General features: G+C 42.2%; 3 protein-coding genes across 6 annotated transcripts; 2 read left to right on the forward strand and 1 right to left on the reverse strand.

Annotated features, from left to right (window-relative positions):
• Positions 1 to 468: 468 nt before the first annotated feature.
• Positions 469 to 7,865, forward strand: c6h19orf44 (chromosome 6 C19orf44 homolog). 3 transcript variants are annotated; one of them, XM_041040605.1, is made up of 11 exons: positions 469 to 858; positions 2,070 to 2,240; positions 2,409 to 2,539; positions 2,687 to 3,164; positions 3,527 to 3,893; positions 4,043 to 4,054; positions 4,392 to 4,471; positions 4,835 to 5,276; positions 5,410 to 5,499; positions 6,024 to 6,190; positions 6,549 to 7,865. In XM_041040605.1, exons 1-11 carry the CDS (start codon positions 733 to 735, stop codon positions 6,636 to 6,638), a joined length of 2,154 nt encoding a protein of 717 aa, XP_040896539.1. In that variant the 5' UTR covers positions 469 to 732; the 3' UTR covers positions 6,639 to 7,865. The 3 variants fall into 3 exon arrangements, with proteins under 3 accessions (XP_040896539.1, XP_040896536.1, XP_040896538.1); XM_041040602.1 differs by lacking the exon at positions 469 to 858 and adding an exon at positions 1,340 to 1,637; XM_041040604.1 differs by lacking the exons at positions 469 to 858; positions 4,043 to 4,054 and adding an exon at positions 1,341 to 1,637.
• On the reverse strand, positions 7,022 to 11,632 carry akr1a1b (aldo-keto reductase family 1, member A1b (aldehyde reductase)). Of its 2 annotated transcripts, none has more exons than XM_041040607.1 (9): positions 11,499 to 11,632; positions 9,977 to 10,072; positions 9,716 to 9,835; positions 9,311 to 9,462; positions 8,827 to 9,022; positions 8,530 to 8,729; positions 7,943 to 8,015; positions 7,718 to 7,804; positions 7,022 to 7,317 (listed from the first exon to the last, which is right to left on the reverse strand). In XM_041040607.1, the coding sequence occupies exons 2-9, from the start codon at positions 10,055 to 10,057 to the stop codon at positions 7,252 to 7,254; spliced, it is 975 nt and encodes a 324-aa protein (XP_040896541.1). In that variant the 5' UTR covers positions 10,058 to 10,072; positions 11,499 to 11,632; the 3' UTR covers positions 7,022 to 7,251. The 2 variants fall into 2 exon arrangements, with proteins under 2 accessions (XP_040896541.1, XP_040896540.1); XM_041040606.1 differs by lacking the exon at positions 11,499 to 11,632 and adding an exon at positions 11,343 to 11,479.
• Positions 11,633 to 13,343: 1,711 nt separating this feature from the next.
• Positions 13,344 to 27,676, forward strand: uhmk1 (U2AF homology motif (UHM) kinase 1). The gene is made up of 10 exons (XM_041039656.1): positions 13,344 to 14,122; positions 19,176 to 19,305; positions 20,058 to 20,244; positions 20,331 to 20,528; positions 20,739 to 20,833; positions 20,955 to 21,031; positions 21,121 to 21,219; positions 21,344 to 21,432; positions 21,965 to 22,579; positions 22,643 to 27,676. Exons 1-9 carry the CDS (start codon positions 13,819 to 13,821, stop codon positions 22,109 to 22,111), a joined length of 1,326 nt encoding a protein of 441 aa, XP_040895590.1. The 5' UTR covers positions 13,344 to 13,818; the 3' UTR covers positions 22,112 to 22,579; positions 22,643 to 27,676.
• The last annotated feature ends 242 nt before the right edge of the window (positions 27,677 to 27,918 follow it).

Consider the following 27,918-nt stretch of genomic DNA (forward strand, 5'->3'; position numbering starts at 1 on the left):
GCTGTGGCACAGTCCAGAGTGATGATGGGAAGAATGGAAACAGAGAGAAAAACTACTAACTATAGTAAATCTGGGTTTTTCACAGAGAAGCAGTTGAATCTGTTCTTTTCCCTGAGGTGTAATTTGGTGCCAAATATGCAGGACTGACTAGACCAGTGTTTGACTTGACAACATTATGTAAACTCCTGTGTCTGTCACAGTACCACACACAGCTCACATTAGAATGTGACCAGCAGAGAGACAGGAAACACATTTTATGTTGTAGGACTTCAGTTTCATATAAATGTTTCTTATCCATCTGAAAATACCATTTAAATCACAAAAAAAGGTTGTTGGCCCCGTTCACAGAATTTAACTGTTTTGTACAACAGGGAAATACTGCTAACAGTTGGGGGCGCTGATGCTCCGACGAGGAACTGACTGCCCGTGAAGACAAAGAAGAAGAAGAAGGATGGTCCTCCATGGAAACAAGGGACGCCAGAGTAGAGTCGCTATCCACAAACTAGGCAGTATATAGGTAGAAGCTGCTTATATTATGCGCAGTTTGACTTTAAACCATAGAGGCGCATGAAGGGTCTCCAAAATAATATGGAGGGCTGTTTATGTCGTTAGCTAGATAACCTGCTGTGTAGTTAGCTAGCTGACATGCTTTTAGCCATTAGCTAGCCAAAATAACGTGTGATCTAGTGCACTAAGTGACAATTAGCCAAAGGGAAGAGCGTCAGTTTAAAAATGTGGAAAAGAAGCGGTCGAAGCACTGCTCTGGACCGAGCTCAGGCACTTCTGTCCGCGAAGAGGAACAGCAGAGGAGACGCTGAGTCCACACAGTGGTCTGCAGCCACAACGCGGCCACATACAGTGAGTCTGCAACATGTTTTAATGAACTCCAGGATTATTTTCAGAGATGGACTCCACACTATACACACACACACGCACGCACACGTGCAGGTAACAGAGCTAGAAGTATTGAAATCGTTCAGCAAAGCGTCAATAACATAATGTAAAGGTACTCACACAATCACATGTAACAGACAAAGTTCCTGTTTTCAAAATAAAACTTCAGTAAAATTACAGATGTATTGTCACCTAAATATATTAAGGTATCAAAAGTAAAAGCACTATCTAGAATGAACCCTGTCAGAGTCGTTGGGTTCTTGTTATTATATATTCACACAGTATATTACACCATTGGATTATTAGTACTGATTCACTAATGTGTGAACAACATATGTAGTAATTTTTTTACTGGGCAGTTTAATCTGAGACAAAACATCACTTGTGAGTTTATCACGTGTTACATATGTAAAATCTGAATTTACAAAGTTACTAATGTCTGTTCTTTCAGTGTTGTGGAGTAAAAACTGCGACATTTCTTTTTGTAGATAGTAGAAGATGAATATAAAGTAGCATAAAATGTAAAGTATGTTATGTATATGGGGTTTGGACTATTCCTTTTGTGTGCTTGTGCTTTGGTGTTTTTTCCCTCTGCCTCCTGTGGGAGGTTCCTTCTTTTTAGAGTGGAGAGGCGTGGTTTCCTGCTGGCTGGAGGTCGACACACCTGCACCTCATTTCCCATCATCACTCTTTTTAAGCCGGAGCAGGGCTTCACTTCAATGCTGGATTGTCTACCTTCAGTGGTAACTCTCTCGCTGCTGTGCAAACAGTCTTCCTGTGAAACTCTTGTGTGTTAATCTCGTGTTTGGCCCTAGTGACTCTCATTCTCTGCTTCAGATACTCACCTGGGTACAGGATCGCTCCTCCAGCCAGAAACCTGCCAGCCACGCCACTCTGCCTCCACTCTTCAAAACTAACCTGATTGCTTTTGGACTTACCTGATGTTGATTGTTCTAATTAAATTTACCTTGAACCGCCATCAGCCTGTGGTCTGCCTCTGGGTCCTCTTTACACTCAAACAAAACTTAACAAAGTATATGTACATCAAAACTGTGTTTGAGTACAGAACTTAAGTGAATGCAATTATTTGTTTTCCACCACTGGCAAGAAAAGCAAACTCCAAGGCATTGTTTAAATCCAGAAACTTGTATTGTCACCCCTCTCCTTCTCCTTAGGGTGCTGTGGGTGGGCTTACAAAAACCAGATCTGCTCCTCCAAATACCCAGACTTTACTCTCAGATCTGAGTGACCTCTCCTCGCTCAGCTCAGCTTCTGAGAATGGAGCTGATGCTGTGCACGTTGCTGGTCCTGAGAAGAGTCAGGGAAGAGAGGGGGGCCCTACCAAGGTAAACAACTTTAGAAGTCATTGTACTTGATGCTGTGTTGCTCAGAACATAGATGCAGTGGAACGTTAGAAATTACCACAGTGGGACGTTGGTAAGGTTAGTTTGACAACAAGCTTCCACTTTTTGCGATGCTACCTAAGCCCATGTTGTTTTTTTTCCTTTTGTCAGGACCTCAGACCTCAGAGCTCTCTGGGAGGAGGAGGAGGGAGCAGGTTCTTGAAGAAGGCTCCACCGCCTCCAACCAACAGCAGCCAGTCACCTGTTAGCAAGAGCCAAAGGCATCAGATGCCTGAAACAAGGTACGCTTCTGTAGATAGGAAAGAAACAGAAGTAAAGCACAGGAGGAGTAAGAATGAATATTTTTCTTCAATTAAAATAATTTCAGTTCAAAATATCATTGCTGAAACTTTTTCTCTTTGTGTTTCTCTCTCACCTCATCTGGTCAGATACGTGTCATCTTCCCAGACTGCTGCTCTGAGCAGACTGGCTCAAATTGAGAGCCGCATTCGCAGTTATAAGCAGGCCAAGGAACAGGCCAGACAGGGAATCTCACCACCGCCAGAAGCAGCCGCCCAGTCTCTGGAGTCCTCTCTGCCAGTTCCAGTCTCAGCACAGTCCAGCAGTGACCAGGGTCTGAAGGGGAAACGTTTCCTCAAGAACAAGGCAGTTGTAGCTGTTGACAGTACTAACGTTGCTGATGCTGGGTCTCCAGGAGGCCCAGATGTTGGTGTCAGGTCCAAGTCCAGAGCTGCTGGTACGGTATTCCCTTTGGTGAGTTTGGAGAAGAAGTCATTAAGAGTAGTGAGTGCTGTCAGTCTGGAAAGCGATGAAGAGGACATGAAGAAACTGCTTGGAGACTCTTTAGATTCAACAGACAACAGCTTGTCAAGACCAGAGAGACCCTCTTCCACGAGAACAGACAAGGTACCTTTCCACTTTGAACCCTTTGCTGTTTTTGCTCAGTTTTCACTCCGTTTATTTACATCCTTTTGATAAAGTCACTACATGTCTTAGATAGGCATGTTCTGTGTTGTTATTTTAAGGATATGCTTTGGCTAATACCATCACCTCACATATCAGTTTTCCAGAAAAATATTTTTTAAGCAATTTTATATTATTTTTGATTTAGAACAGTGTTTTTGTAACATTATATTAAATTCACAGAGAAATGTTTGGAGGTTGCATGTATCACATCACATGGAATCAGACTCACCAGGATTTTAACATGCTGGTTGTTTACAGTGTAAAACATATGGACATTAATGTTGTGTTTTCCTGTCTTGCAGAAGTTGAACAAAAGCAGTCAGAAGGTCCACTCCACACCTCCCCCAGCTGCTGTTTGTCCTTTGTCACCCTCCAACACAGCACCACCTCGCTCCCCAGCTTCTCCGTCTCGCCGTAGTTCTCCTTTTCGATTCACCGGCCAGGCTCAGGCCCACTTCAGCCCCTCTGTGCTCTCTCCATCCCCCTCTCCTCCCCACGTCTCCTCCTCTCTTGTGAGGAGACCGAACTTCCCTCACAGGGCGGGCAGTCCACAGCGTTCCCTCTCCTCTATTTCGGGCCACAGTGAGGTGCGCTCTCTGGAGGAGCTCTTCCCTGAGGGGTCAGACTCTGAAGGTCCCTGCAGTGAGATGAATTCAGTTTCTTCTGAAGGTGAGAGAAGTTCATAACAGTTATACCAATATCACAGTATTATTGCCAAAATGATTTAGTGATGTCAGAATGCTCAGCCTGTCATTTTGCGTACAAAACAAATAACATGGTTCTTTTGTTCATTCATCATTTTTCTTCATGCATCCTAGATGGACATCAAGGTACATTAATCTTCCCACTGTAGAGCATTAACAGAGAATGGAATGCATGAGTTGCTTTGCAGGGCATTACAAGTTTATGACTAGCTTTTTTTTTTTTAATGATTTGTCTCCAATCTTATGTTTTCTGACAGAAATGATGCAGGTATTATACCACATTCTGACATACTGACCACTTTTAAATATAACTGCGTTATGAGATTTTAATCATTGATTCAGTAGCTTAAAATAACTCGTTTTCTGGCTTTTGCTTTAATGCCTCATGCATTACGGGTAGTATTACACGTGGCAGTTGTGTGGATATGCACTGTCATTTTTCAAAATTCTTGTGTTGTTGCAGACTTCAAGATAAATGTGATGACATTAGATGACCTTGTCCCTGCTACCTTTGGATTTACAGAGGAACCATCAGGAAAGGAGGTGGGCAATTAATTAAAAGCAGTATAATAAAATAAATTAGAGAAATATAGTACATGTTTGTGTCTGTATTGAACAATGCAATTTTGGTACTGTACTGAAGTGATTCTTGGCATTACAGCAAATAGGCTTAAAGGAAAAGTTAGTTAAAAAATATAGCCTGGTTCTTGTTTGAGTTTGTAATCTTCATTTCTACATACACACTAAGCAGTCAGATAACTTGACAGGGTTTAAAAAGCGTTTTAGTGTCTGTCAGTTCAGGCTTATTAGCTATAATAAGTTAGAGCTATTTCCCTTTTAGTTGAAGATCTTTCTGGGTTCTCTGAAGTAGTGATGTTTTTTCTTTACCGTTTGCTGCACAAACAGGGAGAAGCCAAACACAGCGCCCCTGTTCCTGGGTCCCTGAACGGACATCAGCAGCCACAGAGGGAGGAGAAGGAGGAGGAGGTGGTGCTGAACTACCAAAGTGACTTTGAGAGTGAGAGCAAGACGGAGTCCAATGACAGTGCCAGCCAGGTTTCAGAACTATTGCAAGGAGATGGAAATGAGGCAGATGTCAGAGAGGAGGCTTCGGATTCAGACCTGTCCTGCAAGAGGACAGAGGATGATTACTCAAGCACTTTCTCAGACACAGCCTCACAGACCTCAGATTGCAGCCACACATTGAAGTCGTTCAGCAGAAGCAGCGACTCAAGATCTTCAGTATCGTATGATAGGCGGACTTCGAGGAGGCGAACTTCAGGAAAGGTTTTAAAAGACGCAGCAGTACAAACCCAGCCTGATACCACGGCTTACACATGGTCAACTGGTTAGTCTGCCATACACTGTGTTGATGTATTTAAGATATGTATCATGTACAGTGATACAGTGTGTACAAGGTTTATGACTAAACATGGGGACAACTATGTCCTTTCCTGATCTCTGACTTTCCCTCTGTGCAGGTCTGGGCACATTTGAGCCTAAACTGGACATGTCCTACCTGAATCCCATCCCGCTGGCTGCTCATGCTCTCAGCGCAGAAGCAGTTGAAGGTAAGACCCAATAAAACAGAGAATCCTTTACAACATAAGCACATGTGGAAATCCCAGAGGCACTCCTGGAAAATATCTCTTGATCCAGACCATCCTTTAAATTGATTATTTTGATAATAGAAAATGTTCAGCAGTCACCTACACCTGAATTCAGATCTATAAACTCTACAAACTATACACACAATGGAGAGATACAACTAATTCTAAACATTAAACTACGGCTTACCCAGCGCATGTTGTACATCCACTTGATCTTTGTCTAACTAAAGAAGGACATTGTATGACTAAGTCTCCATGAAGCTTTATGGTGCTGCATACCAACCTAATGTCTTAATATTAAATATTAAGCTTGTCAGGAAGTGGTGTGAAATTTAGAGGTGCAGGTAGGGGATATATATATATATATATATATTTTTTTTTTAAACCTTTGTACAGATAAAGTCCCTGTGCTAAGCTAGACAGCCGCTTAGTGCTCTACCCAGAGTACTGCTCTTTATGTGTTTGCCCCATGTCTCCCTCCTCAGCTCTCAGCACCTTCAATCCAGCTGTATTTGTACTCAATGAAATGCTGAAACAGCAGCTCGCCACGACAAGGCGGTTCATCGAAAGCAGCCGGCACCTTCACTCCAGCCTGGTGCAGAGCCTGGAACCACCAAACTACAGATACACCACGCTGGAGGACACCAGACAGGTAAAGCTTACACATACACACAATAATCCTGATTGTGAATAAGTCTGATTTATAAATTATACTGAAAAGTTTGGCTCAACAAAAGACATGTTTCATGATTGGTTCAAAGACTCAGTGGCTGAATGTCTTATTTGTAGACAAACAGTGACACTTCATGCTGTTGTGTAGCTGGTTTCTCACTGTAGTGGAGGATCAGTCTGTGTCATGAGACAGATTAAAAAAATGAACAGGAAGCAGTTATACTAAAACTTGTCAATTTATTTAAACTCCACTCTGTAAAGAAGACTCAAATGTGGCTTTCTTAAAGCTGTGGTTGAATCACATGTTTGTTTACAACAGTACTTCATTCTTTCCACAGTACATTCGCCAGCACAGACCTCCCAAACTCACAATGGAGGAAGCCTTAGAGGAGGTGCGGCAGGAGATGAGAGAATACCACTGTACGTGACAGCTGATGCATTTATTCATAATTAAATTCTATTTTTCTACTGTGGAATGATGTTTGATGTTATTCAGTCACAGCACGTGCCTTGAAGATTCTTGTGTAAAGCGATAAGCAATAAGATCATGAGTCTCTATAGGTAAAAGAAAATCACGTCATATGTTCAGTTTTACATTTGTGGCATAAAGCATCAAATGTGTAGCGTCATCTCATAACAATGGCATTTTATACTTAAAGCAAGATCTGTATTGTGTTATTTAGTGACATTTAGAGCTGCAAGATTGATGTACATTTATGGTTTGAGTGAAATTCCTACACTGTACAACGCCGCATTGTTCACAGGTGTTCATTCATAAAGAATCAACTGGTCAAATAAAGACATTTCAAAGTGAAGTAACAAAAAGTTTATTTAAAAAATAACACGTAAAGTATGTATACAGTCATACCAGGTTTTCCCATCTTCATCACCAACAGTAACTTCTGACATGTTCGAATGAAACGTGCAGGATTTGATATGATCTAAAGACAAATTCTAAAGTCAGGATGAGTGACGTGGGGAGGGTGACGTGGCGTGGATGGGGCTTGTTGAAGGCACAGATTCAGGCGGCAGAGTGAGTCGTCAGTAGGGGTCGTTGAAAGGGTAGTGAGGATGTCCTGCATCCCTGGGAACACGCTTTCCCTCCACCTGCAAACATCCAAACCAAAGCTGTGACATGTCCCTCTGCTCCTCACTAATGTGTTCATGCTCACCTCTTCAGACTGTTGCTTCTCCATCACACACTCAGGTGCTGAAACATCTGAACATCTGTAATATTTTATGCCAATATGCTTTACATTGAATTTTGCTCTTTTTAACTATTGAAAGGTTAAAAAAAGCCTCATAAAAATAATGTAAACCATCAAAGAACACAACCTCCGTCCAATTAAGTCTTACTCAGACCTTACAGGATGATGAGGATTAGTACTTAATCTGTGCCTTACAAACTGAAACAGTCAGGACATAATGTCTGCCTGTTGACAGGATGATTAAAATGTAACACTGTCAATAACAGCCATGAGAGACATGGTACGTAAAACCCACTTACTTCAATCATTGGTACAATGTAGCGCCAGCCTTTGTTCAGTGCAGTAATGCTTTTCATTTCCTCTGCCTCAAGGGTAAAGTCAAACACCTGACAACAGAAAATCATGTCAGCATATTCTCGATTTAGAATCTCATTAAGGAGACCATCTATATATATATATATATATTAAAAAAAGCAGCTTCATCATATGGAAATGAATTGCTTTGACTCAAAAGTTTATTCCACCTGAATGTTTTCTTTGATGCGTGACTCTGTCACACTCTTGGGGATGGTTACCACTCCTCGCTGTGTCTGCCACCTGCAACATCAAACTTGTATTTCAGCCAATGCCATGTATATTGTTGCTACTAATGAAGCAACAATGCTTGCGCTCTGACAAATAACGTAATGGAGACACTGATTGTAAATTACCTTCAATTTGTGGCTTGTTTCTGTATTTGATTGTGTTTTCTCACTGTGCAGCATTTTTATTCTAAATGTGGTGCCTGTGCTGTGAAATTGTTTTGTATATTTGAATATGTGAGCTCTCAAGGCCACCGTAGGAGACAGCAGAAAAAAATGTGCACTTCAAATATTACAGCATCATTTTGCAAGATGGTAGTAACACTATACAAATGATTTCTGGTGATTAAGCTACAACATACAAAGAAATGTATGTGTGTTATCAGCTGTATATGGTGATAATATGTGAATGTTTACACCTTTTAAAACCAGCAGTGTTTGGCTGAACAGCTGTCGTGGTATTTAATAAAGCTTGGGATGCATGTTGTGCTACAAATATGTGAAAACCTCTAGCAATTGGATTTGATCACCTCAGAATAATCTGAGCTGGGCTCCTTTTATATTTCTCTGCGAGGGAGGCGATCACAGGCTCCTGAAGCAGAACGGGTTCATCTGGATGTTTCCAGGCTCGGTCCGGGGAGCCCAGAGGGCTGTAGGCCGTCATCACCAGGCCCCGGTCCCGACAGTGGGCCAACAGCTCTACCTGGGCCAAATAGGGATGGCTCTCTACCTAACAAAATTATGGACATACCAGGGTGACTTAAAACAGTTTACAGCTATTTTCTCATCTAACCTGTTTACCTGCAGCTAAAATAAACATCCTGTACCTGCAGGACAGTTGGTTTGATGCTGGCGACAGACAGGATGTCATCTATCTGCCGACTGTTGAAGTTGGACAGGCCGATGGATCGGACAAGACCCTTCCCCACCAGCTTCTCCATGGCAGCCCAGGTCAGCTTGTAGTCTATGTTGTCGTATAGCAGGGTGCCATCCTCCCCTCTGGGGAAAGTAACATCTCCTCGTCTAGTGGACACAAAGAAGGAACCACAGAGAGAGAAAAACCAACCAAGGACAGACTGAAGTGAAACACAGGTAAACCTCTAGCTTTCCTGTCCCTTTATTTTCTTGAAATATGAAATATGGATAACAACTACCTTGTTACCTTGGCATAACGACTTAATGACCTTAACAAAGACCTTTTCTCCTGACTATGCCGCACTTATCTCGTTATCTCAAGAAAACAAAAAGTGTTTTTGTCAGGATAATGAGTTAATAATCTAATTTTTAGAGTTCGGAGTAGGTTGAGCTCACTGGAAGGCATAGGGCCAGTGGATGAGGTAGAGGTCCAGGTACTCCAGCTTCAGGTCCTTCAGGGTCTTCAGCAGCGCCGGCTCCACGTCTTCAGGGTGATGTCGGGTGTTCCACAGCTTGGATGTGATGAACACGTCCTCTCGCCTCAGCGACTGGTGCACACAGAGCATGTCAAATATAGTATGAACATGTGGGGGGCAGTTTTTATGGAGGGATTGGGAATGTCTTTAGATTTCAGGAATACAGAGAAAAGAAAGAACAAGCTAGACAGTGACACCTGAAAGACAGATCTCAGCATCTGGTATCAATCACCCTCAAAGGACACATTATTGTTATTTTGTGTTATGGAGCAGAAAACATGCTGAAACTTTGGCCTTCTAATGCAACTGGGTGAAGTTATTTTACCTTGTTGGGGCCAAGAGTCTCCTGTAGGGCTTCTCCAATCTCGACCTCATTGCCATAAATGGCTGCACAGTCGATGTGGCGATATCCAGTCTCCAAGGCCCAAATAACTGCTTGTTTGACCTGTGAAGGGGGGGGCAAGTATCAAAATTAAACAAGTACAATGACAGATTATTTACAGACATGGCCATCAACTGTGTAGAGCGTGCTACACATTATGTTCAGTGAGTACACATTCAATCTTCAATCAAAAAAAGCCTCTACCTTTCCTGGATCACTCTTCCAAGTTCCCAGCCCAAGCAGGGGCATCTTCCGCCCCGTGTTGAGAACTGCAAAGTCATTCATGCCTTTCTGAAGCACCTTAAAAAGGACAAGGAGAGCAGGATTCAGTCAGTACAAGGAGCTGTAGATAACACCACGCCTCTGCACTTAACACAAACATCTAGGATATGATAGAATGATGACATTATTACATTTTATTTCCAATGGGTCAACTTCACTGTGACATTGTAATGTTCTGCAATTACATTTAAAACCTTTCATGAAATTCCTTCAACTACATATTAGAGTCTGGACAGACCTGGATGTACACTGCAACCTGTGTGCTTGGAAAAGACATGCAGCCATTCTAGTTTTTATTATTGTTTTTTGTCTATTTTGTTTTATTCTGTTACAGCAGACTTTATTTTTTTTATGTTCTATATTTTCTGTGAAGCACTCTGTTTTTTAGGTAAGCCTATTTGTTTATAACCCTGTCTTCTATACTGTAAAAACACAGTGCATGCAGTAACTAGAAGCGCAGATCTCCCCCAAGGCCACTGTCAAACTACATAAACCACACTTCAGAGAAAAAAAATTTAAATTCATGGGAAATGATCCGGATCTTCCCCAAAATTTAAAGTGATCTTCCCTGACCCATGCCCCGTCCCTCCACCAAGTTCGGTGAAAATCGGTTCAGTACTTTCTGTGTAAATCCTGAACAAACAAACAAACAGGGATGAAAACATAACATCTTTAGCGAAGGTAATTCAGGCAAACTAACATTTAGGCGCTAAATGATATGAAAGAAAGCCAAAGTTATGCGAAGCACCTACGGTTTCTGAAAATATCTTAAGAAAAAAAACAATTTTGGAGCTGTTGTCTAGATCTTTCCAAAATCCTGGTGTGTCAGCTGATTTCCTGAAAAGTCACGCGCGACAACCACACCTCGGCGATAATGACCTCGAGCTCTGCATCTGTGACACCTCAAACCGTGAATACCTGTTCACGGACAGACCAGTATCAGAGGGACACCTGCAATTATTAAGAGCTCAGCGAACTGCGATGATGCAATATGAAGAAATGGCTGACGTTAAACATTTTTATTAAAACTAAGGTTAAAAACGGTGACACCTGTCGGACACCGCTCAGTGGTCTCTGTAACATCTGTTCATTTAGAAAAACAACATCAACATCAACAACAACTGGCAATTTAAAACAAACCACTGCTGCAGCTCTGGTTGGAAAAACAGCTAGCTAGCTTTAGCTTCCGCTGAAAACACACACTCGTGCTGCACCTTAACGTTTCTATCCGCTTTGTATTCACACCTGCAGCGTTCAGGACTAACCGCTGTCAAAGTTATCGACTTACCCTTTTGCCAGAGTCAAAACATAAACGACGGAACAGCTGCTTTAGGACCTGACATTTTAATGACTGCATGGTCGCTTCAGCTCAGTTGTGGAAATTACATAACACCAGCCGGTGAGCGGCGGCTGTCCGCTCACTTTTATTAAGTCGCAAACTTACTGTTTCAAAATTTTAAAACCTGCGACTTCAAACAAGGACCTCTTCTCGTAGTCCTCCTGAGCAGGACAAGTAAGCAAGAGTGTCGTTTTCTGCAAACTGTTCAAAAACACCTCCTGATTTTGTTGACATTTCCCTTTCCGGGAAGATGACTCCTCTGTTTCCGGTGAAAATCCTGGCTAAACCTCAGGAGAAGACATTTGCCTCAGCTGAGGAAGCTTCGTTTAGTCTTAAAAGGTTTGAAGTGAATCTGTAGTTGTTTGCTTCTAATATAATTTTCCACGCTTAAAGATAAAAACATATTAACGTACTCCTAGATAACATCTCATGGCAGCGACTTTTGGCAGATAATTTCACAACTACAAGAGCTGAAATATTCACTCTTTATACAGTCACAGTTCAACACAAAGCCCTGCTTGAAAAAGCAAGGTTGTGGAGCGGACAGAAATGGGAGAATTATGTCATGAAGATTCATTAATTATAATGTTTTTAATTTGATCATTACCCATATATAGATGGTTTAATTTGATTTAAGCATAATGATGTGATGGCATTATATGGGAGTTAGTACTGTTATTATTATTAAAGTGTAAAGTTTAGGAGCTTAAGCTTAGGTCAAGCTTAGTGGAGTCACTGTGTTCCATGTTATATGTTTTATGTTTCATAGTTGGAAAAAGTCATACATTAATGGACTTGATTAGAGAATAACATATGCCTTTGTGAAGCAATTCAATCTCATGCTAAACAATAATAGCAACCAAAATCTAAAGGAAAAAAAAAAACTTTATTCAGATACAGTATGAATGTCACAGGGCTTCAGCTCCACATATAGCTGTCAGTCAGATTGTACCATTACTGACACTGACCAGATCTGTAGTTGGTCCTCTCTGTGTCAAGGGACCAGCAGGAGTTCAAATCCACATAAAGTTATTAGTGTTATTGTATGTCTTATATTAACACAAATTCACCTCCTAATTATAGATATAAATGGAAGGACATTTTACAGGGATATAAACTGAATCCCTTGGAAATGTCATTCACTGCCATGTCTTTGACTCTTTGTTCTCTAAAGAAAGCATCAGTAAATGTATAGTAAGTGTTGTTTATGTTTTTAATGTCTAAATGTACCAAATCTTGCACAGCATTAATTAGATATGCTGAGAAACTTTTTTTAGGTATAGGTTTTCATTTGAATTTTAAAAATCTAGAAAACATTAATAGTAAATATTGCAATATCAATTGTTGAGGTAAGGCTATTAAAAAATCTCACTGTTTTTGTATTGCCTGCCCTCAACTTCTTTTGGCAGACTAACTCCAAGCTACTGTGACATGGTTCATAATGTGTTACTTGAGAAAAAGCAGACCATGCGCCAAAACTGCGCCTGGTTTATTTAGAATACAACATGATAAATATCTGTCTCCTGCTGCTTCCTGGTGGTCACAGAGAAGAGGCACATGGAGGAGAGGAGAAAGGTGAGAAACCTCCATGGAGCAGCACAGAACTATTTTTTATAATACTCAAAATTAGGCTTTGATATCTCAATTACTTGTGTTTTTTTCTTCAGTTCTGTAGCTGTAAGGTATTTTTTCCTGAAGCATCGGCTAAAACACAAAGAAAACCTCAGCAGTTTGTGCTTTTCATTTAGAGAGACAGGATCTGACCTCAAACAGTGCTACATTTCAGATCTATTTGTCTGAAATGCAAAAACAATTTAACATTTTGATGGAAACATTTCGAGGGAAAATGAAACAGTGTAGGTACACTCCTTACCGGCAGGGGGCAGACTGCAGAAAGAGGCGGACCACAAACGAGAGGGAGGAGAGAGTTGGAACGGAAGTAAGATTAATATCAACAACCTGAGTTTACAACTCAGGTAAAACTTCTCTGCGCTCGAAACCGATAAACTTTATTACGTCGTTATGTTCCGTTAAAAGGCCGTAATAATATCCGGTACATTATGGGGGAAGCATGTTATTGCCGGTCGCGGAAGTGGTTTGTTTTTGTGCACAAACTCAGTGGCTAGTTTAGCCATTTGGAAGAGCTAAGTTAGCTAACTTTTTGTCAGTTGACTGGCGTGAACGCCTTTTGACAGCTACAGTAAGAAAACAGTAGACTAATATGCTCGGATATTGCTCCATGCTTGGTTTTAAAAAGGTTGCGGGTGTAGCCGGATTGTCCGCCAGTTGCTGTTGACTCGTCCTGGTAGTTTTTATGTGGCGCTGATAGAACCCGGTTCCCTCGCAATGCTCCTGCAGCTGCTCCCACCTGTCAACTAGCTGGCTCTTCTCCTCCTGTCTCCTGTCTCCCGTCTGCCGTTGCCCAATGGCTCACTGCGGCTCCTCCGAGCCGAGCGCAAAGGCACAGGCACTGCGTCCGGACAGCATCTTGCCTTCGCAGGGTAGCGTAGACCAGAGCATGAAGCCGGTGCTATTTGAGATTTTCGGCGAGATATGGACCGTCCAGTCACGACTCGGCCAGGGAGTCTCGGCCTCGGTGTACCGGGTCAGCTCGGGCAGAGCCACCACCGCCGCTGTCAAGGAGTTTCAGGCCGACACTCAGGGAGGAGATTACGGGTATCACAAGGAGAGGTCCGTGCTAGAGGACATCCAGGGACATAAAAACATCGGTAACAGCATTATTTTACTATGTGAAAACATGCAGCCCTGTAGGAATGTGACTGGTTCATGCAGAACAATGACATTACAATCAGCCATCAGAATAAACGAGTAGCTATGCTGACATGGGAATGACATGTCGTTACTTACTGTGAACCTTTTTATAACAGCAGAGTCCTTTGAAAATAGACATAAAACTTTAATGGTGGAGTCTAGCACTTTTGTATTGTCTCGTTGAAATAGAGCAAATGTTGAACTCCATTAGAAAATCTACCAATTTAATTTGAGCTTGCTCGTCATCAGTGATATAGTGGAGTATATTTAAGTAGACAGTTCAGCAGAGGTCTTTGTTATGTTCGTGTTGGAAATGATGAGGCCATGTTCAGAGCCAGTCACCACATTTAATAAAACACACCCTGTTCCTTCATACAGGTCTCACTCTACCTTGTTATATTGCGTGTTGAATTGACTATTAACAGGTACTGCCAACCAGTGGTCAAAACATGTCACAACAGTCAATCACGACATCCCCTTTTTCTGATGCAAAATGCATGAACATGAACTATCACCAAACTGTGTCAGTTACTTTAACCATTTCTAATTCAGAATGACCCTGCAGCACATAAACAGTAAATCCTGTATGTCAGCTGGTCTAACCTAAATCAAAGCAAACACCAAAACAGTTGTAATACATTCACAACATCAACCCACATACATTTTGTTCAACATGTATGTCATGTCAATATTTTTTTTATTTTTTTATTTATAAGTTCAGTTTATCAGGCTTTCTGATTTCTCTTGTGGACCTTCTCAACTCAGGCGTAGGTGAGTCAGAGTCAGTGCTACAGTCCATAGCAGGTGTGGGAATTACCTGAGATTCACCACCGGTCACACTGAGCTCACTAACAGTCCCTTGTGGAGTTTTTAACAGACTGCGACGGTTGCGTCTGAGGATTTGTCCATCATCAGTTCTCACAGTGTATGATCGTGGGGCTACTTCTTGCAGAACAGTTGCTCTTGTGCTCCATCCATCAGCATCCTCAATTCTGACTGTGTTGTTGGTTGTCAGTGGAGGAAGATGTTTTGTTGTCCTGTCGTAGAATGACTTTTGCCTCAATTTCTGCTGTCGTAGCTTGTTTTCGATCTTTGCAGGATTCTTTTGCTCTGATTTGTCGTTTGGATGACTCGGCAGGGTAGTTCGAAGCTTCCTCTTCATCAATAGTTCAGCTGGTGACAGACCGCACTGAAGAGGTGATGCTCTGTAGCTCAACAAAGCCAGATATGGATCAGCGCTACTGTCAGCTGCTTTCTTTAAGAGCTGCTTCAGAATGTGAACCCCTTTTTCAGCTTGCCCGTTTGACTGTGCGTAGTGCGGGCTTGACGTCACGTGCCTGAAATCGTACTGCACTGCAAACTTCTGCCATTCTTTGCTGCTGAAGCATGGACCGTTGTCGCTCACCACAGTGTGTGGAATGCCATGCCTGGCGAAGATGGATTTTGTATGTGTTATGACACAGGTTGACGATGAGTTTGCTAGTAGTGCCATCTCAGGGAAGTTTGAGTAGTAGTCAATTATTACTAAATAGTCTTTGCCCCTGAGATGAAACAAGTCTATTCCTATTTTATGCCATGGTGCTGTTGGCAACTCAGCTACCACCATAGGCTCTTTGTTCTGCTTGCTTCTGTGTATCTGGCACGTTTCACATTCACTTATAAGTGTTTCAATGTCTTTGTTTATGCCGGGCCAGAAAACTGACTCTCTCGCCCTCCTTTTGCACTTTTCAATGCCGAGATGGCCTTCATGTATCCTGTGCAACATGTCCCTTCTCAAAGCCTGTGGAATGACAATCCTGCCCTTTTTCAAAAGCAGGCCATCCACAGCACTAAGCTCACCTCTGATATGGTAGAATCGTGGACACGAACCGACTGGCCATCCCTCGTCCATATTCCTCATGACATGCTGTAGCTCCACATCCTTTGCTGTAGCCTCTGCAATCTGTTTCGTCTTTGTGTCAGACACAGGCAGTGCAGCCGCCACCATGTTCACGTGACACTGGATGTCCTCGTCTGTTGCACTCTCACTGTTGCCTGCAGTTGCCCTTGATAGCGCATCAGCAAGGATCAGGTTCTTTCCTGGAGTATATATCAGTTCAAAATCATACCTCTGCATCTTCATCATTAGTCGCTGTATCCGTGGAGACATCTCATTCAGATTCTTTTTGATGATGGCCACCAGTGGCCGATGATCAGTCTCAGCTGTGAAAGATGGCAGGCCATACACATAGTTATGAAAGCGCTCCAAACCATACGCCAGTCCCAAACATTCTTTTTCGATCTGAGCGTATCGGCATTCAGATTTTGTCATAGCCCTAGAAGCATAGGCTACTGGTTTCCAGTGCTCACCCTCAGCCTGGAGTAGAACGGCACCAATGCCATCTTTGGAAGCATCTGTAGACAGTTTAATCCTCTTGGTGTGGTCATAAAATGACAAAACTGGTGCTGTGGTCAGTGTATTCTTCAGTTGCTGCCACTCATACTCGTGTTTGACTGTCCATTTAAACTCACAGTCCCTGTGCAGAAGCTCCCGTATGCATGATGTCTTTGCTGTTAGATTGGGAATGAACTTGCCTATGAAATTGACCATCCCCATGATGCGTAGCACGCCTGTCTTGTCTGTGGGCCTTGGCATGTTCTGTATCGCATGTATTTTGTCTTGGTCTGGTTGAACCCCACGTGCCGACAGCTTGTCTCCGAGGAAGAGGATTTCTTCAACGCCAAACTCACACTTACTCTTGTTGAGTTTTAGTCCATACTTTTGGATGCGCTCCATCACTCTGCACAGTCTCTCATTGTGTTCTTCAGCTGTGGAGCCCCATATGATGATGTCATCAATGTAGACTCGAACCCCTTCCAGGCCCTCGATGATCTGCTCCATCGCTTTGTGAAAGATTTCAGGTGCTGACTTTATCCCAAAAGGCAGTCGGAGAAAGCAGTGCCTGCCGAAGGGAGTATTAAAGGTGCAGTACTTTGTGCTGCTTTCTTCCAGTTTCAGCTGCCAGAAGCCTTGTGAGGCGTCAAGCTTTGTGAAGTACCTGGCACCTGACATTTCACTGATGATTTCTTCACGTGTGGGTATTTGATAGTGTTCACGCTTTATGCTGTCGTTTAGGTCTTTAGGGTCCAAACATATCCTCAGCTCTCCATTCTTTTTCTTTGTGGCGACCATTGAGTTGACCCAGTCTGTAGGCTCATTAACCTTCTTGATCACTCCTAAGTTGATCATTCTGTCCAACTCTTTCTTTAGGCCGTCTTTTAATGGAGCGGGAACTCTGCGTGCTGCATGCACGACTGGTTGGGCACCTTCCTTCAACTGTATTTTATATGTGAAGGGCAGAACACCAAAACCCTTGAACACATCTGAGAAGTTCTGGACTATTGTGTCTACAGAGTCATTTACTGGGCTCGTGGTAGGGATGATGCGATACACTCTTTTTACAAGTCCCAATTCTTCACAGGCTCTGTCACCAAGAAGTGATTCACGTCCCTCATTTACAACAAAGAAGAACAGGTGGTGCACTTTTCCTTTTACTATGGCACTCATCCTGCATGTGCCCAAACATTTAATTGGCTGCCCATTGTAGTCTTTCAGTCCAGATTCTTTCCTCTTTATTTGTGGCTTATTTCTCATTGTCTTTATGTCACGCATGCTTATGAGATTTGCTTTTGCACCAGTGTCCAATCTCATGGTGACTACAGTCCCATTTATCAGTAATGGTGCTAACCATTTATCTTCTCTAGTGACATCATTTCCATTGTTTGTGTCATTTTCTTGTTCACTTTCACAGTTTACTATACCAACAAAGAACGTGTCACTGAGATCAGGCTCCTCAACTAGATTTACAGTTTTCCCTTTCTTCCCCTCTTTCCGTTTGGAGAAGCACTGTTTAGCAAAATGATTTTTGCCTTGGCAGTTGGAACATTGCTTACCAAAAGCTGGACACTGTCTGGGCTTGTGCTGCGCGCCACAGCGCCTGCAGCTGAACTTCACCTTCTCCAACTGCTGTGCAGGCCGGGTCTGTGTACGTCTTTTCTGTTGATATGACACTGCTCCGACTGCTGCCGCACTTTCGCTCACTTTCGCCGAAGCTCCTGCAGACATCTCGTTGAATGTCTTCACATGTTTGTGGGACAGCTCACTCGCCTGGCAGATCTTAATGGCGCCCGCCAGCGTCAGCTCCGTCTCCCGTAGTAGCCTCTCTCTGACCTTATTATCCTCCACGCCGAAGACAATCTGGTCCCGGATCATGGAGTCCTTCAGCGTCGCGAAGTTGCAGGACTGCGCCTTTAGCCGCAAATCCGTCAGGAAGCTATCGAAGGGCTCGTGTTCCCGCTGTGTGCGAGACCGAAACACGTATCTCTCGTACGTCTCGTTCTTCTTTGGGGAACAATGAGCATCAAATTTGCCCAGCACTATATCCAACTTTTCCTCATCACCAGGATCGTCAAACACGAACGTGTTAAATACTTCTATGGCCTGTGGCCCCGCTATCGTTAGCAGTAGCGCTACCTTTCTTGCGTCGGGCTTTGCCTCGAGTCCCATAGCCGCAACATACAGGTGGAACTGCTGCTTGAAGGTGCGCCAGTGTTCGTCGACATTCCCCGCTAGCTTCAAGCTTTCCGGCGGTTTTAAATCCATGTCGTCTCTTGCAATTTACTCCTGGTACCATGTTATGTTCGTGTTGGAAATGATGAGGCCATGTTCAGAGCCAGTCACCACATTTAATAAAACACACCCTGTTCCTTCATACAGGTCTCACTCTACCTTGTTATATTGCGTGTTGAATTGACTATTAACAGGTACTGCCAACCAGTGGTCAAAACATGTCACAACAGTCAATCACGACAGTCTTCATTCATTTCCTGTGGAACATAGCACAGTGTGTGATCTATGGTATGGTGTCACTGCTGTTATACGGGAGGTTGTGTTTACTACCCTGTCAACATGATGTGAAGGCCTAAGTTCAGGCCTTGCTGCTTTTAATGACAGATTTATTCTCCTCGCAGTGACACTGTACGGGGTGTTCACCAACCACAGCTGTATGGGTGTTGCCACCCGCTGTCTTCTGCTGGAGCTCTTGGATGTCAGTGTGTCTGAGCTGTTGGTGAGAGGCAGCAGTGGTACCCAGGGTGGAAGGTGAGTGATGTGATTTCTTCTGATATATGGCTCTGACTGTGGCAGTTTGCCAGTTCATCAGACTATCGCCACAATTCCACAAATAGTATTACATACTGTAGACATTTGCTGAATGTGTTACATTTGCACGCTCGCTTACGCCAAATCAGCATTCTCTGCCTGACCGTGTGTGTGACCATAAATACAACTGTAAAACACAACTACTCTTTAAGTTACTGATAAGTTGCTTCATAATATGTGCCATTGATTGTCATCTTTAAAGGGACAGTTGACCCAAAAATACCCCAAAAAACCCCAAACTAATTTTATTATATTTACCCAAGTTTGTTTTATCATTTTGTCCTTTGCAAAATCCTTTACTGCCTCCCCAGTACAATGGAGGTGAAAGGAATTTTGCTTGTTCTTCTCAAAATTATCAAAAAATTACTCAACAGTGATGGTGTAATGAAGCTCGGGCACATTTTATCAGCAAGGGGTTCTTTTGTCAAAGATTCACTCTAATCAGTGCACATTGCCATCTGGTGGTAAAACAAATGCTCTGCACACAACTTGCACCTTTATATCCTGCACCACACATTAAACATTGTGTGCTGCAAATAGCTTAATGGAGGTTTTTTTCTTCCCATGCTGATGACCACCAGGTTAATCACCTTATTGTGAACTGTGTGCTCACGTTTACAGGCAAAAAAGTAAATCATTGAGAAAAGCCTGAGCTTTTTGTGTAATATCATAGTATGATATTTTTTTGGCAGACCCCAGCAGGGCCACTCCATGTGGCTTGTTCAGCACTGTGCCAGAGACATCCTGGAGGCTCTCGCCTTCCTTCACAAGGAAGGCTACGTCCACGCCGACCTCAAGCCACGCAACATCCTCTGGAGCGCTGATGATGAGTGCTTCAAGCTCATCGACTTCGGCCTCAGCTTCAAAGAGGGAAACCAGGTTGGTGTGTCAGAGAATTTGAAGTTCAGTAAAAGAGGAACCAGGATAACCGAGTGTTGCTAACTCCTGCTCTTCCTCACCTCCAGGATGTCAAGTACATCCAGACAGACGGGTATCGAGCTCCAGAAGCTGAGCTTCAGAACAGCCTCGCTCAGGCCGGGGTGGAGGTGGAGGGAGACTCGGGCTGCACAGCCGCTGTGGACCTGTGGAGCCTGGGCATCATCCTGTTGGAGATGTTCTCAGGAATCAAACTCAAAGACACCGTCCGCTCTCAGGAGTGGAAGGTATGATAAAACTCGACTCAGGCTAGATTGACTCAGAAAGCCTCAGAGTGTATAAACAAAACAAAAAAAAAAAGATATAATACAAATAGGACCGAACTAAAAATAACTTTTGCAAGTTCTGGGAGTTTTCAGCAAGTAAAAGCCTCACGATGCAGACACCTTGTTGCAATACTAAAATAATACTCTGCAATCTGTTTTCCTCTCCTTTAGGATAACAGTGCTGCCATTGTTGACCATATCTTTGCCAGCAACAGTCTGGTGTGCCCTGCCATCCCTGTCTATCACCTCAGAGACCTTATCAAAAGGTAAACTTAATCTAGTACACTATGAGCTGCGCTGTATAATGACAGAATCTTGCCAGCTGTGTAAGCAGAGGACTCCAGTCTCCGGTTAATGATTGGACCCTCTGTTATTTTGTGTCTGCAGTATGCTTCTCAACGACCCAAAGCAAAGATGCACAGCTCAAACTGCCCTGCTCAGCCCGTTCTTCAGTATTCCCTTTGGTATGTGTCAATGTTTGTGACATCCACCGAGATAAACATGTCTCAGTGAGCCATATTTACTCATGTATGTGTGTGTGTGTGTGTGCCAGCTCCTCACATCGAGGACCTGGTTCTGCTGCCCTCTCCTGTTCTGCGTCTGCTCAACCTGATTGACGACAGTCATCTGCACAATGAAGAAGAGTATGAAGGTACAACGTAGTTATTTTTCTGTCTTTAAATTCTGAACGAATTAGTTAATTTCTGAACTGAGATCCATTTTCTTATTAGTTTATAGAGGGTAAAGTAAGTAAAATGTCTCACTGTTGTTCCCAGACATCCTGGAGGACATGAAAGAGGAGTGCCAGAAGTACGGCTCAGTGGTTTCTCTCCTCATCCCCAAGGAGAATCCAGGGAAAGGACAGGTAAGACTGTTTTATCAACCAGGACCTTCAGAATATTTTGCACTGATTTCATCATATAAAACCTTGACTATGTTTCAGACATACATACATATTGATTTCAGCTGTTCAAGTGCTTTTACTCCACTGACACAGTGTCCTCTCCTGTACTCACTTACCCCCTGATGTTCACTGGGTACAGCTGCATTACCCTCCAGTTCTGTCGGGGCCTCTGGAGATGGTCCTCTGCCACTCACTTGTGAATGTATATAAATGCCTTTATTTATTGACGGTTGATTTTAATTTAATATTTAACGATGCATTTCATTTGTTACTGACTTGGACCTAACATATATAACTATGAAATGTCTTTACTGAAGGACAGACTGCTTGAATATGTCCTTTTGCTGAGACCTTCCTAGGGAACAGTGGAACTGCAACGATGCCACAGCGCAACCAGAGTGTGGCACGCCCGCATCCAGTGGACTTCAAAGGTTACATACGCCACCCACATTCACCCACTAATTCACCCACACATCCTTTGTGTGTCCACCAGGTGTTTGTAGAGTATGCCAGCTCCAGTGACTCCAAAGAGGCTCAGAGGTTGCTGACAGGCCGCACCTTCGATGGGAAATTTGTTGTGGCCACCTTCTACCCTCTCAGCGCTTATAAAAGAGGTTACCTGTATCAAACTGTGCAGTGACGTCCTCAAGCTCAATTTACACCTCTGCGTTTGTTCGCATGAAATAACACAACTTCATAGGGCACCACGAGGGAGGAGTCAATTTCTCCCCATAAAAATAACCAAACCACACAGAGGTATGAGTGGCAGCCCCGCTGTTAAAACTCATTCACTTATTAATGAGTGTAGTTTAAAGTTCTGCATGTTAGCCATGCATTTTTTTTAAAGTTCATCTGTGTTTCATGCAGGGTGTAAATTGAACTCAGCTGTGAGGAGCATACAGCAAAGCCTCCTGCTCTTATCAGTACGTATCCATCTAGGTGAACTGCATCTGCTTCAATTAATGACTCTGGACCAGAGGTCTGTGGTCTGGGGGACAGCAGTTACTGTACTAGCTTGCAATTCACACTCACTCATTCACACTTTATTTCATAGAAATCATCATGCTGAGGGAACGTGTAAGTACGACGAGAAAAATCTGTGATGAGGGTTGATACAGTAAAAGCCTTTTATCAGGTGACAGCGTACGGTGTGAGAATCTGTGCTCAACAGCACATCTAAATACTTGCACCTCTCTAGATAAACCTTTATCAAATATTTTATTTCATCAGTTGAGTCAGGGATGGGATTAGAAACATGAAACGGGATAACACTGATCTCCCAGTAGTACTGAATGGGAGTTTTACGTCTCAGACCTAAAATCCTGATGACAAAAAAAAAATCCCAGTCAGCTGAAGATGTCCTGTGGTGAAACTCATGTTCTATCCTGTTGTTAAATGAATGATAATAATAATTCTGTTATTGTTGCCTATTTATATTTGTTATGTTGAACATGAATTAGAGGAAACAGCTTGGTACAAGGGGATGTACAGGTAGCCTTTGCTGGCTCCCCAAGCATTTTTCAGGTAGAAGTAGTCTGGAGTGATACCCCACCCCCCACCCCCCCTGCCAGCTGATAGTTTTCATTCATTCTGACATTACCTGAGCAAGCCAAGGGCTTCTTGTGCCCTGTCCTGTAGCCTTATGCTTTGTAGCTTTTAAGTTACAAAAGTCTCCATACTCAGAGAGTATTTTTAGCATCAGCTGACTCCTGATTAAGAGGACATGCACTGAGTTTTGTGTTTTGACTGCAACACTGAAAGAGTGTATGAACAAATTTTTGAGAATGCGCTGAAAAGAATCTGATTCGTCTGGCCTGCGAGGTTAGAAAACGACTGATTTTAAACCAAATCCTTTCCCAGTTGGAAAAAAATGAGTCTTTGAACAAAAAGAGCCGTAGTTCCAACCCTGGAGGAAAATGTCTTGTAACTAACTAAAGCCAAGTACACTTTCATTTTACCTCGTAGAATAGGTTAATATGAATTTCTAGCCAAAGTGTTAAGCGGTATGTCACTGCTCAGAGTCTGACTGAGACAATAGAAAATGCAGATATACAGTCAACTGTTGCTCTGTCATGTAAGGGGTAGTTTAACGCCACTGTGTGTAGAATTTTTTTTTGTAGCATCTTTCAAATTACTCTAATGGCACAAGCATTTATTCATCGAAAAAAATAGACAATCCTGGTAGAAATTGGTGCAATCTGCGTGTTTCTGTTGCCCAAATTTCCAAATCCTATACATAGTGGCTTTAAGGATTGTGCAGGACTGATGCAAAGTGAAGGGACAGTCTGTACTGGCTTTTCTAGACACATAAAGTCTGACGTTTGTCTCTAAGTTAGTTTGAGTATGACCCACGGGATTGATTGGTTGACTGCGAGTGCAACATTGCAGCACTGCTGTGCTGTGGGAGTACATTTCACACAAGATATGTGTGTGTAGAGTATCCAAAGTACAGGACATAGAATTGTTTCGTACTTCTCTATTTTGTGAATCAAAAATGTGACAGAAATGTCATAAAATATGCAATCGTGAAATGAACAATTCTTGGAGCCAAAACATTTGTATCCTGTTGTTTTAGTTATGTAGGCTGTATCAGGGCTGTGACACAGTTTTACTAAAGGAGTGCAGAAATAAGCGTGATGATGTTGGAAAGCAGCGACAGTCAGCAAGTCTGGTAGTTTTTGCAGTGGAATGTACTTTTTGTTGTAGACCCGGCCTTGTTTTTTTTATTCTCTTGGTTCCGCTGAGTCCACTGTGATAACGGTGGACATGCAGTGCCCATCGAGCCCACTCTGTCACTCTGAAACATCAGATGATTTCTACACCCTATGTGCCCTATGATATATGCACAAGCTAGCTAGCTAACTAACCAAAATGCTAGTAGGTTGTGGTACACCTGTGTGCATTGATTCCTGACGTAGCCGAATCCATCGCAGATGCCTTAGGAAAGAATTCCCTTCCAGCAGATGTAGTGCTGCCTGCTTGGTTATGGACAGTAGAAAGACTGAGCAGAAATCTATCAATTCCTTCATAAAGCTGCTCATTGCTCATTTTCACTGTAGTCTTGTGAAATCCGGACTATGTAGCTTTTTCTGAACAGCAGCCACTGCAGCTACAAGTGACAACTATGGTATATACAGTTTACTTAAACGCTAAGTAATAGTAACACTCACAGATGGAGGAGTCATGAAGTCAGCAAACTGACTCAGTGATGTGTGTTATAGGGCTGTATTTACTCTTAACTTTACTAACATTAGCCCACATTAGCTACCATAAGCTACTGGTTAAATAAGACCTAGTTGGTCTGTAGCAGCAAAACCAGTGGTGTACTGAACTGAGCAGGGTTGTGTTTTATTGCGTGTGAATGCAGCGTTTCATTTGTAAGAGGAAGTGTGTGTCTGAAAGTTACATAGTCTAATGCTGTAGAGCACAGATATGGAGCCCTGCTCCATTTAAATGGGTAATGTGAATCGAGTATCTGAGAAAAACAAAATATTCATGTAAAATAAGAAAATGTTTGAACCTTATGGACATCTAAATCTCCTGTCTGAGACTTATTTTTGTTAAATACGGCGTTGCTCCTTTCGGTATCAAAAAATGTCTAAATTCTGGGACAAAAAACTAGACTTAGAGGAAAAGTTGGGGTGTTGTCTTATCTAAAATACTCCAAAAACATATTTTTCTACTAACTTTATTTGTATGTGCCTGAACTGTGAATTCCAAAGTTTCCACTAAAGTCCACTGCTGGCCTAAAAATCTTCATGTGAAACTTGAATTAAAGTCCAACCACGTGACTATAAAGCACTTTTGAAGTATCAGTCTGTGGTACAGGGTCTGGTGTCACTCACTTGTAACCGGTGGCCCTCAAATAACAAAACCAGGCTAAAAATCAATGAACAAAGTTTCTTCCACAAGTTTGTCAAGGACCTGGTATAGAAGATGAATCTCTGATAATGTCAGGGGATTCCTTTAAGGCATTTGAAGTTTGATTTTGTCTTTGATTTTTTTTTTTTTTTTTTTGATTTTCTCCTTTGATTACTGACCAGGTCCCCTGCAAGAATAAACTCACCACAGTTATACTGAACCTTATCAAATGATGAGTATGGGCCTTACAAAGCACTAAGGGGAGAATGGACATGGTGAAGAGAAACCCCCTTTGTGTTGAGTGATGCATGACAAATCAGTGTGTGTATGTTGTGCCCTTTATATGGTATTGTAAAGTGTAGTGTAGTGTGCAAGTGTAGATTTACTAACCAGAGGAGCTGTGTTAGTGAGTGTGTTTAGTCTGAAAATGAGGTTGCTGGGATGTTGAGTAACCCGGCAGTTTTTGTTGATTAGAATCTCAGTCAGTGTGATCAGGAATTGTTTCTTATTTTATTTTATTTTATTTTACAGGTCTGTAATTTTGTAATCGTTATCTTGGAAGTTGTGTCGAACAAACCATGTAATTTGGTACAAATTATTGGGATGTCCACTAAATGTATTGCTGACAGTTTTCACAAACTCAGCACTTTAACTCCCTGTGATTAACACCAAATTACGTAGCAACGTTTTGGAAAATGTTCGATAAGTATGTAGAAATTACAGACCTGTAAAATAAAGTCTTATGTTTTTTTGTTTGATTGGGAAGGTCGGAGATGCAGAGCCAGTTAGAGGCCTCAGTTGTTTGTTTTTCGATATGTTTTGGGCATTTTGCTTTTATCAGTAGCTGGTTTACATTGAAGATCGTGACAGGAAACATGGGGCAGAGAGAGAAATATCACATGCAACAAAGTTCCCCAGCTGAAATCAAACCGGGGATGTTGCAGGTGCATCATATGTGTCTTAACCACTGGGTCACCAGGACACACACACACACTGCCCATGTTGGGTTCACTTTAAAGTGAAATTGCCACATCTTCACAAAAGTTGCAGAGACAATTTCTAAAATGATGGACAACAGCACATAGCACAACAGCTTGTGACACAGGCAACAAGTGATAAATCCTTACCTGACAAAATGACACAAATAACTCACATGAAAATGTCTTTTACGGTTCTTTGGTGTCTTTGATATTTTATCTCCACACACTCATGCAGCATGTGATCCTACACACCTAAACCATCTTGTCCTGGTGTCACTTCAAAGGCTGCGGTCTCACTGCTCGATAATAATATGCTTACTCATAAATCCCCTTTGGCAACATGAACACGAAGCTGCAACAGGTGATAAAACAGAAGCAAAGGGATGACATTACATTATTAACTGACAGAAGACAGAATCAAATGTGACTATTACGTCACTGTTGATGACTTTATTAATGTGGCCATTCACTGAATCCTCTACTTAAAGCCTCACTGACATTGTTAAATGCACTGCAACACAATCACTGTATAACTGATAAACATACATTGGTTCGTTTGTCTTCTTGTGTCACAGACTGGAGGATGGTACTGACTCTGACTGAATCTGATAACAGTACGAGTGTTTGGTTTGTGTTAGTGTTAACATTGGGTTATTGTTTGTGTGTGGAGTTATGGTTTATACTGGTTTTTAGGTTACATAGAAAGGGGTGAGGCAGGTTTCTCTATTAATGGCTGCACCTTAGAATGATAATGTGACTGCCTTGCCTTTATGAATGAATTAGAGTGCTCACTGATTGATTCAGCATTTGATGTTTGTTCCCTGCTGCTCTGTCAGCATCGATAGTCTACGAACAGTGTTTAAATATGCGACTCAGATATTTATTCAGGCTGCAGTTGACCTGAATGATATGATCCTAAATATTTTTGCTGCATGCTGATCCTGTCTGGGTCAGGAGCTCAGTTTAGTTGAGTCCTGGGAAATACAAAAGCAGCAGTTATTGTTTTTTTGTGTTTGTTTTTGTTTGTTTACACAATAATCATCACTTTTATTGATTTTACAGTAGTGGAATTAGTCTTTTTCCTTCTTTTTTTAAATATATCACAATTAAATTAGTTTTTCACTCTTGGTCTAGATAGATTTTTGTTTTGTTTTTTACTGGTGTGTGTTATGCAGGTTAATAAAAGATGCCTGCCACCTGTATGTAGCTGTGTACACACAAAGGTAAAAACACTATACAGTCTTCATTGCACACTGTTGATGTAACACCCTACTAATGTGATATTAGTAGACGTTTCTGACTCAGTCATGATTTGAACATTAAGGTCGACCAGCATCATGGGGATAATAAGGATAATACAAATGTATTTACTTGCATGCTAATATCAAATCAGATTAACACGAGGAAAAAAAGGAAAATTAGCGCAGCCCTGTGTCCATAAATGCTGTTGTAAAGATCATGGCTCCCAATGAGCCGATGCTCCCTTTTTGATGCTGAACTTTGAAATCTCACTAACTTCAGCTGATTGATGATGAATAGCGTCGTAGTGTAAGTTGTAGTGTGGCACATTACTGCTTTGATAAATACCAGCGTACGTACTGGCATT

Source organism: Toxotes jaculatrix, chromosome 6 (assembly GCF_017976425.1).
Source record: "Toxotes jaculatrix isolate fToxJac2 chromosome 6, fToxJac2.pri, whole genome shotgun sequence".
NCBI classification, from domain to species: Eukaryota; Metazoa; Chordata; class Actinopteri; family Toxotidae; genus Toxotes; species Toxotes jaculatrix.

Coding starts and splice junctions, on each gene's coding strand:
- uhmk1 (XM_041039656.1), top strand. CDS start 13,819: ATGGCTCACTGCGGCTCCTCCGAGCCGAGCGCAAAGGCACAGGCACTG. Junction 20,834..20,954: donor CTCAGAGACCTTATCAAAAG/GTAAACTTAATC, acceptor TTGTGTCTGCAG/TATGCTTCTCAACGACCCAA. Junction 21,032..21,120: donor GTTCTTCAGTATTCCCTTTG/GTATGTGTCAAT, acceptor TGTGTGTGCCAG/CTCCTCACATCGAGGACCTG.
- c6h19orf44 (XM_041040602.1), top strand. CDS start 1,428: ATGTATATGGGGTTTGGACTATTCCTTTTGTGTGCTTGTGCTTTGGTG. Junction 2,241..2,408: donor GAGAGGGGGGCCCTACCAAG/GTAAACAACTTT, acceptor TCCTTTTGTCAG/GACCTCAGACCTCAGAGCTC. Junction 3,165..3,526: donor CTTCCACGAGAACAGACAAG/GTACCTTTCCAC, acceptor CCTGTCTTGCAG/AAGTTGAACAAAAGCAGTCA.
- akr1a1b (XM_041040606.1), bottom strand. CDS start 11,411: ATGCAGTCATTAAAATGTCAGGTCCTAAAGCAGCTGTTCCGTCGTTTA. Junction 10,073..11,342: donor GTTTTGACTCTGGCAAAAGG/GTAAGTCGATAA, acceptor GTCCTTTTTAAG/GTGCTTCAGAAAGGCATGAA. Junction 7,318..7,717: donor ACATTGTACCAATGATTGAA/GTAAGTGGGTTT, acceptor GGATGTTTGCAG/GTGGAGGGAAAGCGTGTTCC.